This window comes from Orycteropus afer, unplaced genomic scaffold, assembly GCF_000298275.1.
Source record: "Orycteropus afer afer isolate SDZICR_OR568_19922 unplaced genomic scaffold, OryAfe1.0 scaffold00157, whole genome shotgun sequence".
In the NCBI taxonomy this organism is placed as follows: Eukaryota; Metazoa; Chordata; class Mammalia; order Tubulidentata; family Orycteropodidae; genus Orycteropus; species Orycteropus afer.
This window is the reverse complement of record NW_006921744.1, coordinates 2,813,262-2,827,627: the sequence shown is the minus strand read 5'-3', so window position 1 is coordinate 2,827,627 and position 14,366 is coordinate 2,813,262. Positions and strand designations below refer to the sequence as shown.

At 37.0% G+C, this 14,366-nt stretch overlaps 1 protein-coding gene across 1 annotated transcript in view; it reads left to right on the top strand.

Moving 5' to 3' along the window:
• The window catches only part of RB1 (RB transcriptional corepressor 1), a 320,323-nt gene that overhangs the window by 203,228 nt on the left and 102,729 nt on the right, over positions 1 to 14,366 (top strand). Inside the window, 4 exon segments of the mRNA XM_007946362.1 lie at positions 540 to 596; positions 686 to 717; positions 805 to 881; positions 1,871 to 2,067. Coding sequence (XP_007944553.1) covers positions 540 to 596; positions 686 to 717; positions 805 to 881; positions 1,871 to 2,067 — 363 coding nt within the window.

Here is a 14,366-nt window from a genome sequence, read left to right as displayed (position 1 = left end):
CTACTTCCGTAGTGATACTGCCTCAGAAACTCAAGGAGGGGTCGCTATTATGAGTCGGGGCCGACTTGACGGCACATGACAACAACAACAGTTACTTGGTTAAAACTTTTTGCTGATAAGGTCAATTTGGTTTGCATTTTGCCTGTGCCAATTTTGTTAAGTTTTACAGTCAGAGACTATGCTCCTAAGCTTGGCAGCTATCTTAAAAATACCTAAGTCACAAGAATTATTGCATTAGGTATTAAAAGTGCTTAGAGTAGTATGAGACACATAATATATTTTTAGAATCTGTATCTGTTGAATGATGTAGACTGAAATAGAGTGAAGGAAAACCAAGTACTAAACATGCCTCTCAATTATTAGGAATATTAACTACCACTTTATACTTAAGGCTTTTGAGTTCTAGACAAGGTAGCTTTTGGGATCTCTTGGTAGCTAAGAAAGGTCAGAAGTTGTTTGAAGAAAAAGACTTCTAGAAAATTAGTAGTTGTGGTTTTCTAAAGTATTATGATCTTATACTTTTGCTTGTTTGTTTTTAGAGATACAAACTTGGAGTTCGATTGTATTACCGAGTAATGGAATCTATGCTTAAATCAGTAAGTTAAAAAGAACATAATAGAAAAAAAGTTTGGTGCTGGCGCAAATGAGTTTTCAGTTAAACTTCTTAAAAATTTTTTCTGTTTAGGAAGAAGAACGATTATCCATTCAAAACTTTAGGTAAGTTTTTTAGTTTTAGTTAAAAAAAAAAAAAAAAAAAACTTATTTTAAAAAAAATTAATGGTTTAAAATATTTTCCCCCCTTAGTAAACTCCTGAATGACAACATCTTTCATAAGTCCTTGTTGGCGTGTGCTCTTGAGGTTGTGATGGCTACCTACAGCAGTAAGTTAAATTTTTGTAAATAAACATTTTGGTTCCATTTAAAGTTAAGAGATTTCCTAAGGTATGGTGTGTTTTTTTGGAGTTAAGGAGCAGAAATGTATATATTATATTAGTATATACTGAAGAATATAATTGGTCATAAGGCTTTTAAGTGGCTTATTATCTGAATTATTTCAGATTACGTTGGGGATAGTGTTTTACTATGCTCCTAGGTTGGGCATACTGAATCCAGGGAAAGTACCTATTAGAACTCCTTCAGTACTTGTGATATTGTATGGTGCCAAAGGAGTGTTAAAGAGCAGCCTCTAGTGATACCTGATACAGAAGTTCTGCTGTGGATTCTGTGGTCACAAGACCAACAGTTGGAGCTAGAATTCACAATGCATAGAACAAAGTTCAATGAGTGTTTAAGGTTTTGTTTTGTTTAAATATAATTTGAAACATATTTATATAAAATCAAAAGAATAATAATTAACTAAGGATATAAGTACACAAATAATAAGAGGAATTTAAATTAGTAAACAAATATGGAAAACTGTGAATTCTCATTAATAACCATGAAATGCACATTTAAAAGAGATACCATTTTCTAACTAATCAAATTAGTAAAATCACATAACCCTTCTTTCCACCCAGAGGATCAATGAGTGAATTAAAATGGATGTGCTAATAATGCCTTACTGATGTAATATTAAAGCTGTTAGGAACTGTGATAAAAGTTTTAAAGCATTTAAATCTCTGAAAATTTGATGAAAGCTATGAGCCCTCTCTCTAGGAAAAAAAATATGTGCACAATCACCCAAAATTTGTAAGCTTACTTCCTAGAAGTCAATGAACTACAAAATAAACAATTCTTCTTCTCTAAAAGAATTTTTTTAAGCCTTTCACTGTGTTTTAAGTCTTTGTTTAACACGACCTTCCAACCTAAAAATACCTAGTTTGAGGCTTGACATTTCATACCTAAGTTACATTTCTTCTTTCATTTTTAGGAAGTACATCTCAGAATCTTGATTCTGGAACAGATTTGTCCTTCCCATGGATTCTGAATGTACTTAATTTAAAAGCCTTTGATTTTTACAAAGTGATTGAAAGTTTTATCAAAGCAGAAGCCAACTTGACAAGAGAAATGATAAAACATTTAGAAAGATGTGAACATCGAATCATGGAATCCCTTGCATGGCTCTCAGTAAGTAACTAGCTAAATAATTAAAGATTTTTATATATATGCATATGGCTAACAAATTATTAGGGATATTTGTTAAAACCTACCAGAAGAATAAGTATGCAACATAATAAATAATGTGATTTTTAGTGTATAAACCAAGGATCAAGTAGAATATTAGAATGGAATTTTATTTGAGCTTCCCAGGTCATCTTATATAGTGATTTATTTAGGAATAGCTTTTCTTAAATCATGCTGCCATAAAACAAAGGAGGATTTTTTAAAATATTTGGGTAATTTATTTAAAACAGAGATGTCGTGTTTGAAAATATAAATGTCTCCTTAAATTTCACCAAGTACAGGAGCTCTGGTGGCATAGTGCCTAAGGCATTTGACTGCTAACCAGAAGGTTACTGGTTCAAACCCACCAGCCACTCCTTGGAAGGAAGGTTGGGCAGTCTACTTCCTTAGTGATACTTCCTTGGAAACCCAAGGAGGGGTCACTATGAGTCAGATCCTACTCAAGGGCACATAACAACAACAATCTTAAATTTCAACAAAATGATAAAAGTTTTGAGATTATGGTATTTTGCTGATTAAAAAGTACATTTTTTCCTCATTCAATTTAATAGGTTCATTTTGTCCCATTGTTACAAATCGTCTAAAAAGTTATACTATTGTTCAATTATAGATATTGTTTAAAGCATTATAGGATCGTACACCATATTCTTTAGATATTCTACTTATAGCATATGATAAGTATTGATAAACCCTTTTATTTTAATAAAAGTGACATACCCTACACTGTAATAGTAAATTATTATTTGTTTCAAGTTTCTCCTAGTACATTCTTTAAATTTGCATAGTTAGGTGATATTTTGTGAATCATCAGATTTGTTAAAACAAAAGGGTTTATTGTGAATTCTTCCTGTGGGAATAATTGTCATTATAGAGAGGACACAGACCATAGACGTAGTTGAACTTTCTTAGAGTTTAGGTTTTTTTTTAATTGAGGTATGATATGTTGTTGTTGTTGTTATGTGCCGTCGAGTCAGACCCGACTCATAGCGACCTCTCCTTGGGTTTCCGAGGCAGTATCACTACAGAAGTAGATTGCCCCATCTTCCTTCCGAGGAGTGGCTGGTGGGTTTGAACCGCCAGTCTTCTGGTTAGCAGTCAAGTACCTTTAGCCACTATGCTACCAGAGCTCCCCGAGGTATGATATAGATACAGAAAAGTATATATCGCAAGTAACAGTTCAGTGAATTTTTCACAAACTAAACACATTCATGCAAGCAACATCCAGGTCAAGAATCAAAGCAAGCTTTAATAGTCTTTTGATTCTGTATCACAACAAAAAGTTTTGTATTAAAACTGTAGATTATGAGAAATATTCATACAGTGTTGACCTAGGGGAATATCAGGTGAGGTACTACTTACCCGCCTCCGCCCCAAATAATTTAATGAAAGAAAGAGCATGATTATACTTTTAAATATTGGGTGGGGAAAAGATTCAGTGTCTTTGTCAATCTTGATAAATAATAAATAAAGAACATAGTAACTATAAGAAGGAATAAGCAAGAAATTGTGAGTTGGTTTATGGTCTGGTGTGTATATTCTCAACAACAAAATAAAAATAAATTATTAAGAAAAAGGGCATACTTTTCTTTGTTTTAATGCTACAGCATTTAGCAGGCAATATATATAAGTATAAAATGCAGAAATAATCTATTGAAAAACCTAATAAAATGTGGTTTTCTGGAAATTTGAGGGATTAGAGATGGTGCAGTGATTAAACACTTGGCTGCTAATGGAAAGGTCACAGTTCAAACCCATCAGCCACTCTGCAGGAGAAAAATGTGGCAATCTACTTTTGTAAAGATTAAAAATTTACTGTTGTGGAGTCACATCTGACTCACAGCAGCCGTACCTTGGGCTTCTGAGGCGGTATCACTATGGCAAGTAGATTGCCCAACCTTCCTTCCGAGGAATGGCTGGTTGGTTTGAACCGCCAGCCTTCTGGTTAGCAGTCAAGTGCCTTAGGCACTACGCCACCAGAGCTCCTTTGTAAAGATTACAGCCTTGGAAATCCTGTGGGGCTGTTCTACTCTGTCCTACAGGGTTATTACTAGTTGGCATCAACTTGTTGACACATAACAACAACAGCAACAATTAACAGAGGTGATTTAGAAGTCCCTGGTTGATACAAATGGTTAAGCACGTAGCTACTAACTTAAAGGTTGGCTGTTTGAACCCACCCAGAATTGCCTAGGAAGAAAGGCCTGGCAATCTGCTTCTGAAAGGTCACAGCCTTAAAAACTGTTTATGGAGTACAGTTCTACTTTAACACACATGGAATCAGCTTGACAATAGCTAGTCAAGAGGTGATTTAGTTAAGGTTGAGGAGCTCTGGTAGCGTAGCGCCTAAGGCATTTGACTGCTAACCAGGAGGCTGGTGGTTCAAACCTACCAGCCACTCCACGGAAGGAAGACTTCAGTAAAGATTACTGTCTAGGAAGTGCAATGGGGGGCACTACGAATTGGAATTGACTCAATGGCAGTGGGTGTGGTTTTTCTGGTTTATACCTAAAGGTTAGATTAGATGACTTCTAGATGTTTGAGAATTTTAAACAGATTAAGCAGTTTATAATGCCAGCAGGTGATGAAATGAGATTTGGACATCTTTCAGTATTTTCAAAAAGTATTACAATTGTTTTCAATAAAATTTTTATAAACCAAGAGACGTCAGGTGTTTATTCTTAAACAGACTTTCTTTCCTGAACTGTTATGTATCTCCCTCTATCTCTAGCCACCTTAAGACCATACCTTTCACAGCAGCCAGAGAGTTTTTTTCATGGTGAAAATATTGTGTTATTTCCTCAGGTATGGGACACACACATCTGGTAATGATGGAGGAAGACCCTACCACATGACTCATTTGCCAAAAAAAAAAACCAAAAACCCTGTATATATTACAAAAAAAAAAAAATCAACTGCCTGACATCCCTGGACAGGAAAGAACAGATGGACACTCCCATTGACACAGAGTAGATTTCAACTGATAGTGACCCTGTAAGACAAACCACACAGAGTTCCCAAGGTTGTAATCTTTACAGGAGTAGAGTGCCAGTCTTTTCTCCCATGGAGCAGCTAGTAAATTTGAACCACTGAGCTTTTGGTTAGCAGCCAGGTGCTGACCAGTTGTCTCCCGCTCCCCTCCCCCCAAAAAATAAAACCCATTGCTGTTGAGTAGATTTCAATTCATAGTGACCTTATAGTACAGAGTATTGAACCATAGGAATCTCCTGTGAAAAGTGGGTCTTAACCACTGACCTGTCTGTCAGCAGCTGAATGCCTAACTATTTGCATCCCCCCTTCAAAAAAAAAAAAAAAAGCAATAACCCCACTGTTGTTAAGTAGATTGGGACTCATAGTGACCCTATGACACAGAATAAGGACTGAACCATGGGAATCTCCTATGGACAATGGGTTTGAACCACTGACCTTTTAGTTAGCAGCTAAACTGCTTAACTGCTGTGCCACCAGGGCTCCTTAAGACAAACTCAATAATACTTGAGTATATACACTATAGTTGAGAGGAGGAAGGAAGTGTAAGTTCTTCATGTCTCAGTTATTGGCCTAATGTCCCATATATGACAAGGTTTTCCACTAGGGGTAGTGGAAATCAGAACTCTTGTGACATTGTGTCAGCTCCTGCAGTGATTCTGCTGCTTCTAATGATCCTTTGCTAGCTTTGTATAGTTTCCTCATATGAAGTCTTGAGAGGAACCCTCTGTAATCTTTTAATGCTGTCTCTGTGTAGCTCTCTCTTTTCTATGTAGTTCTCTACTCTGGTGTTCTCTTCTGCTAATTGTTCCTTCATAATGGGTTGAAGGATTATACATTGCATTAAAAAAAAAAAAAGAAAGAAAACCAAACCCATTGCCATCAAATCAATTCCAATTCATAGCAACTCCCATTGGGTTTCTAAGGCTATAAATCTTTACAGAAGTAGATCACCTCATCTCCCTCCCATGGAACAGCTGGTGGGTTTGAACTGATGACCTTCTGCTTAGCAGACAAATGCCTTATCCACTAATGCCACCAGAGCTCCTTATACATAGTGTTTAGTGTTTGATAAAGTATTTATAAATATGTTCATTTATAATATAGAAACCAAACTCACTGCTATCAAGTAGCTTCTGATTCATAGCGACTCCCATTGGGTTTCCAAGGCTATAAATCTTTACAGAAGTAGATTGCCTCATCTTCTTTCCCTGGAGCAGCTGGTGGTTTGAACTGCCGAGCTTCTGGTTAGCAGCCAGATGCCTTAGGCACTATCCACCAGAGCTCCGTATATTTACAATAGTATATGTATATTTATGGGAGCTCTGGTGGTATAGTGCCTAAGGCATTTGACTGCTAACCAGAAGGCTGGCAGTTCAAACCCCCCAGCCACTCCTTTGGAAGGAAGGTTGGGCAATCTACTTCCATAGTGATTCCGCCTTGGAAACCCATGGAGGGGTCGCTATGAGTCGGATCTGACTCCATGGCAGTGGTTGCATTTTTTTTTTTTTTTAATGTATATTTATAAATGCAGATTAAGTACATTAAGTCTTCTGAGTAGTACTGTTTTGGAGGTGTACTTACTACATACAGAGGACAGAAGTACTAGTTATTAACTGTTTCTTTGTATTAAATTTTAGTAAGTCACAAGAAAGTTGAGTCTCCTTTAAATATTGTCAATATGTAGCTGACTCACAGGATTGGATTCTGTCATTCTGCTTTTCTTTAGTTATCAGACATTAGCACATTTTTTTAATTCAGTTATACAAGTATTTGGCCAAACACTTTTAAATAAGAAAGTGTTGAACATACTTCTTTTTTCACTTTTCCCCCAACTTTTAAATGAAGGACTGTTTTTACATTACTACTGTTGTAGCAAAATGCTTGTATTTTGGAGTCCTGATTTGGTGACAAGCTTACAAATTTTTAAGCTTCTTTGGTATTCTTTTGAAATGTCAATCTTGGCAGGAAGTGAACACAAAGGGGAGAAAAGCCTGTGGCTCTGAAAAAGCCAAAAAGGATATCTGTTGTATGTTTATATGGTAGATCATTAACCTCTGGTGCACTTTGCACAACGGTTTTAGTATTTATCATTAGGCGTTGTTTAAAACATATATGTATATATATATATGTGTGTGTGTTTTACCAAGAGCTAAGTGTCAGGAATGTGAGTGAGTTTAAAATAATGATTAAGCTGTATTTATTACTTTTAAAAAATATGGTTATATACAATGAAGTAATAATATATTTACATAACAGCATGCCCCTATAATGAAAAATGAAGCATGTTCGGTTTTCTAAAGGTCCCCATGAATTACCTAAAACAACTTTATATTTAAACTTTATATTTATATTTAATTTTTGCCAGCAGGAAGATATATATTTTACTTTTTAAAAAATCTGATGCTGTCTGAAAAGGTAATTAAAGCTTTAGCTTTTCTCACTCCTGATTCATTGTGTTCCTGACATCTTAAGCCTATAGCTAATTAGTATTTCTCAAGTGACTTAGGAGACTTGACTTCATTATGGAAGACTGAAATTAGTTTATTTTGTTCTAAATACAACCTTAAGGAGCCCTGGTGGTGCACTGGTTAAGCATTCAGCTGCTCACCAGAAGGTAGCAGTTCAAACTCACTAGCCAATAGGAGGAAAGACTTGTCTTTCTGTTATCATAAAGATTTACAGCCCAGGAAACCTGGGATAGTTCTACTATGTCATATAGAGTCTCTGTGAATTGGAATCGACTCGACAGCAATAGGCAACAACGAAAATACAACTTTGCTTCTGGAATATCTCTGCTTTTACATTACTCTTCAAGTCATCCAGGATTGAATACTGAACACTCTTTCCTTTCCTTTCTATAGTTTTATACAGTCCTATATTATTATTTTTTAATACTTTACTATATCTCTCATATTTATTTTTAAAATTATTTTCATTTACAGTTCCCTAGATCAGATTATCACCTTCTTATATTGAAACTATTATAGGCTCCTGTTTGGTCTCCCAGTTTTGGCACTACTGGTCATCTTATACTTTGGTACAAAGTATAAGATGCTTGTACTTTGCCATAAATGCTTATTTTGCCATACTCCTGGTCAAGAACCTGTAATAGCTCCCCACTGCCTTTCAGAAAAGGAGCTCAGATGGTGCTGTGGTTAAAACATTGGGCTGCTGACCACCAGGTTGGTGGTTCAAAACCACCAGCTTCTCTGTAGGAGAAAAATGGGAGGCAGTCTGCTTCTGTAGAGATTTATAGCCTTGGAAACCCTATGGGACAGTCCTATTTTGGCGGGGGAGGGATTTCAGAAAAAAATCAACCTCTTCACTATGGCATAGGTTGTACTAATCTAGCCCTACCTTACCTTTCCAACCTTAATTCCACTGTTTCTCAAGCTCTTCTTACAGCTAGGCAATTCTTGCATCTCTCGAGCAAACAACATTTATCCAGTGAGATAGCACGGCATAGTGCGGGACAACATTTATCCAGTGAGATAGCCTGGCATAGTGTGGGACATAGAAACAGAAGATCTCGCTTTAGGTTCTAGCTCTTCCAGGTACAGTTAATTTCTTTGTGTCTTAGTTTCTTCGCTTTAAGTTGAGATAAACCAAAAGATTTGAGACTTCTAGCTTTAATACTTTTTATTTTTACAAAACTATTTAAATATGAAGAGTATTTGCCACTACTAAATGTTCATCCATATTTCTGTGTTTTGCTTTGACACGATAAAATACCGTACCCAAACCAAACCTACTGCTGTGGAATCGATGCCAACTAGAGTAGAATTGCCTCATAGAGTTTTCAAGGCTGTAAACATTTATGGAAGCAGATGGCCACATCTTTCTCCCATGGAGTTAGTGGCTAGTGGGTTTGAACTGCTTACTTTTTGATTAGTAGCCAAGCACTAACCTGCTTCACCACAAGAGCTCTTTGGACTAGCTTCTTTACTATGTTAGTAAAGAAGGATTCTTTTAAAAATGAGATAATATATGGGCTTGGGACCATGGTCACAGGGGACATCTAGCTCAATTGGCATAGCATATTACACAAAAATACTGTTCTACCTCTTTGGTGAGTAGTGGCTATAGTCTTAAAAGCTTGCATGTGGCAATCTAGATGCAGCAGTGGGTCTTTCCTTGTCCAGAGCAAAGAGGAATGAATAAAACCAAAGATTCATGGAAGCAGTTAGTCCAAGTGACTAGTGGACCATGTGAACCTCAGCCATATAGGCTAAGACCAGAAGAACTAGATGGAGCCTGGCTATCACTATCAGCCATTCGGAGGGGGATCGGTGCAGGAGATCCTGGGTACAGTGGGAGAACAATGTGTAACAAAACTCAAAATCATAAAAAAAAAAAAAAAAAAAAGACCAGGTTTGCTGGTCTGATAGAGCCTGGTGAGACAGACCCCTTAGACTGTGGCCCCTAGTTACTCTCCAGGTCTGGAACTGAACTCACTCCTGTGGCTTCCAGCCAAACAATAGGCATGTGAGGTGAACATTGACAACAGATAGATACATTCCTTAGAATGATCAGTCATGGGAGAACAGAAGGACAGTGTTTGTAAAGGGTAATAGCTCAGGCGGCAGGAATGCATTGGAAGGAAAGACACAGGGAAGAGGTAACTACAGGGAGGAAGTAGGAAGAAAGCTGTTATATTGTGGAGAATGGCAGTCAATGTCATACAACAAAATGAACTGCTGTATGGAAAATTAATTTGCTACATAAACTTTCACCCAAATCACAATAAAAATTTTTGAAAAATTGAAATAGCATAGAGAGGTCTTATTTCGCTATTCTTTTGGCTCAGTTCTTCCCAGTTCTCCTTAGGCCACATCAACTATTTTAAAGGATTATATTTGCCCCTAAGGTATATACTGCTGTGAGAAGTAGTCGTAGCTTTAAAGGAGATATAATAAGTCCTAGAGGTCAAAGGGAGGGCCTGATAATTTTATGCAGTAGTCAAAAAAAGAAAGAAAGAAATACACATCCAGAGGTATACCTCGGAGATATTGTGGGTTTAGTTCCAGACCACTGCAATAAAGTGAGTATTGCACTCACTTTATTTTTTTGGTTTTCCAGTACACATAAAAGTTATATTTACACTATACTATAGTTTATTAAGTGTTCAGTAGCATTATGAAAAAGTTAGAAATATTGTGAGAATTACCAAAAGGTAATGCAGACACAAAGTGAGCACATGCTATTGGAAAATGATGCCAATAGACTTGCTCAATGCATAGTTGCCACAGACCTTCAATTTGTAAAAACTGCAGTGTCTGTGAGTGCTCACTACTGTTGAGTCAGTTCAACACATAGCGACCCCTCCTTGGGTTTCTGAGGCAGTATCTCTATGGAAATAGATTGCCCAATCTTCCTTCCGAGGAGTGGCTGGTGGGTTTGAACCGCCAGCCTTCTGGTTAGCAGTTAAATGCCTTAGGCTCTACACCACCAGAGCTCCTTGAAAGGAAGACTGGGCAATGGACTTCCATAGAGATACCACCTTGGAAACCCAGGGAGGGATCACTGTGAGTCAGACTCCACTTGATGTCAGTGATGGTTGAGAGCTGTGAGGTGCAACAAAGTGAAATACAATAAAACAAGGTATGCCTCTCTCTGATTTTTTGAGAGAATTCTGAAATAGAGTACATACTTTCCTGTCTTCTTCAACAGAGAATATTTAAAGCACTTTTACTTTTTATTTATGAGCTGGGGATATCATCAAACATTGTTAAATTGTTTGTGTGTTGGAATCTCCATTGCTTCTGGAAAATACCGAACTTTTTGCCTTGTGTTTCTGCCTTTTTGGTCCCTTTTCTTGTGAGTTACTTCTCACTGTTTCTGTTTCTACCAGTCTGTAACCTCTGCTGGGAGCTCTGGTGGCGTAGTGCCTAAGTCATTTGACTGTTAACCGAAGGCTGGCTGTTCAAACCCACCAGCCACTCCTCAGAAGGAAGGTTGGGAAATCTAATCAATATAGGCTACTGTATAAATACCCTTTGTCCTTTGGGTTTTTGACACAACTATATTGGCAAAGTTCTTTTCTTTAAGGTTGAAGTGTTTTTTGTTTTTTATAATAGTGCTTTTTGAACTTTAATGTTGATAAGAATCACTAGGCAATCTTGTTACAACACAGATTCTTACCAAATAGCTCTCTCTAGGATACCATGATTGTGGTTTTCACTTTTGTCATATGCATGAGAAAGCTGGACAATGAATAAAGAAGACGGAAGAAGAATTGATGCCTCTGAATTACAATACTGGCAAAGAATATGGGATATACCATGGATATACCATGGCAACCGTGGATTGCCAGAAGAACAAACATCTGTCTTGGAAGAAATATAGCCAAAATACTCCCTAGAACTGAGGATGATGAAACTTCATCTCATGGACTTTGGGCATGATATCAGGAAATACCAGTCCCTGGAGAAGAACATCATACTTGGTAGAGGGTCAGTAAAAAAAGAGGAAGACCCTCAACGAGATGGATTGATAAAGTGGCTACAGTGATGGGTTCAAACATAGTAATGATTGTGAGGATGGTGTAGGATCAGGCAGTATTTTGTTCTGTTGTCCATAGGGTCGCTATGAGTTGGAACCAATTTGAAGGCACTTAACAACAACAGGTCTAGGGTAGGGCTTGAGTTTCAGCTTCCAGATGATTCTGATGTTGTAGTCCATAGTGAGTAGCTAGATTCTGATTCTAGATGGACTTAGGTTCTCATACAGCTTTCTAATGAAATACTCTTTGATCATTTATACTAATTCTGGGAAGTAGAACGTATATGCATGACTCTAATTTTGTATGTGAGGAAAGAGAGGCACAGAATATCTGTGTCCTACTCAGGAGCTGATTAATAATGAGTGGAGACAGAAACTTAATGTTTATTTAATAGGTACAATATGCTGTGACCAAAAATATTTGTCTAATTTAATTCTCATAATAATACTGTTTCATTAATAATACTATTTTCATTTTATAAAAATGGAAATAGTTTTTGGAAGGTTAAATAATTTGTCCTAGATCAGCTAATTGACATTTGAACCCACATAGGTTTGATTCCAAATTCCATGTTTTTTCCATGTTGATTGCTAGTAAAATGCTCCTTTCATTGAACCATACTATTTCTTTTAAATCATTTACACTGTTTTTATTACCACTATACTACATAATGGGAGCTCTGGTAGCATAGTGGCTAAGGCACTTGACTGCTAACCAGAAGGCTGCCGGTTCAAACCCACCAGCCACTCCTCGGAAGGAAGATGGGGCAATCTACTTCCGTAGTGATACTGCCTCGGAAACCCAAGGAGGGGTCGCTATGAGTCAGGTCTGACTCGACAGCACATGACAACAACAACATACTACATAGTAGGTCCTTGAGTATCATGAACAATTTCTGCTTGATTGTTGACTGGAAACACTAACAGTTCATACTCACCTACTAGCGCTGTGGAAGAAAAGCCTGACAATCTGCCTCCGTAAAGATTACAGCCAAGAAAACCCCATGGAGCTTATTTCTACTCTGTAACATATGTGGTCGCCATGAGCCATCATCAGCTTGTTGGTGATGGATATATCATTTAGTCAGGCGCATGGGACAGTACATAAGGCAGCAATATAAACATTAAGTTGGTTTTAAAATTTTTAAAGAAACAAAAACAAAACCTGTTGCCATTGAGTTGATTCCAACTCATAGCAACCCTAAAGAAGAATAGAACTGCTTCATAGAGTTTCCAAGTGTGTAATCTTTATGGAAGCAGACTGCCACATATTTCACCTGGTGGGTTTCAGTTAGCATCCAAGCACCTTAAAACACTGTGCCACTATGTATATGTTTATTCTTGAATGACAAACTAGGCAACTTGCTTAGAGACTAGTAATAAGGAAGAGGAAAAAGTAACTAATATTTGTTGACGAGCTCCTATATGCAGTACACTATCAGCATTGTACACTATCAGTACACTAATTTATTTCTTCTGAAGAAAAGATTGCAAGACTTTACAAAAAAAAAAAAAAAAAAGCAGCAGCATATTTTAAGAGGAAGTGTATTAGTACTTCATTGATGCAGCTCTTAGAAATGAGATTTTAATATAATAAGTGTTTTCAGAATTCTTATTAATTTAGAGTTAATAAAAGTAGATATTTAAATCAACCTCCAGGGAGACTGAAGGGAGTAATGAAAATTAGGTGAAATGGAAAGCTAACTCTTTTTTTATAGACTGAACTGTTAGAACTGAATTTTCTCTCAGTTTTTAATAAAATATCCCAAGTATGCCTAAACTTTTCATACTTCTTTATAAGAATGAAATAAGTAAAGAGGGAGAATGGAAAATAAAGGAAGCAATATCTTAGAAATAAAGTTTTTGATAGTGACCTTAGTTTTCTTCTAATAAACTAAGAGGATATGAACATGAACAAATACAGATATGCAGAAAAAGTTAAACCAAAAGTAAGGACGTAACTTAGTTCATCTGAATAATATTCATATGAAAAGATGACTCATGATTGCTTAGCAAAGATCTACGAGTAGAAGCTCAATTTAATAAAATAATTGTTCATTTTCAACTTTGTTAAGGATCAGTAAGGCATTAAATTAATTTTATGTGGTTCCTTAGGTGTTAAAAAACAACGAACAAAAACCCCTAACAAACTGAGATAGTTTATAAAGTAATGCAAGGCTTCTCCAGAATTAAATGATTCTTCTCGTTAGATGCCGTCAGGTCGATTCCAACCCATAGCAAGCCTGTGTACAATAGAACGAAACACTACCTGGTCCTATAACGTCCTCCCAATCGCTGCTGTATTTGAGCCCATTGTTGGAGCCACTGTGTCATTCCATCTCATTGAGCATCTTCCTCTTTTTCACTGACCCTTTACTTTCCCAAGCATGATGTCCTTCTCTAGGAATGATCCCTCCAAATAACATGTCCAAAGTACAGGAGACCAAATGTGGTAGGTAAGGTTGTGTGTCAACTTGGCTGGGCATGGTTGAGTGGCTGGGAAGCTTGTGGTAGTTACTCCCCGTGGTGAGACTAGCAGTCAGCTCCATGATGAGATCTACCATAAGCAGCTGAGTAGCTGCTTTAGGGATGTGGTCTGCTTCCTGTATATAAGAAGCAGCTTTGGAGTTCCGGCAAGATGGCAGACTAGGCAGAAAGACTGCACAGACCCTCTTCAATAAAGAAAAAGGAAACCAATTAACACAGACACAGAAGATAATCCTGGACCCCTGAGCCTTGAAGGGAAGGATATA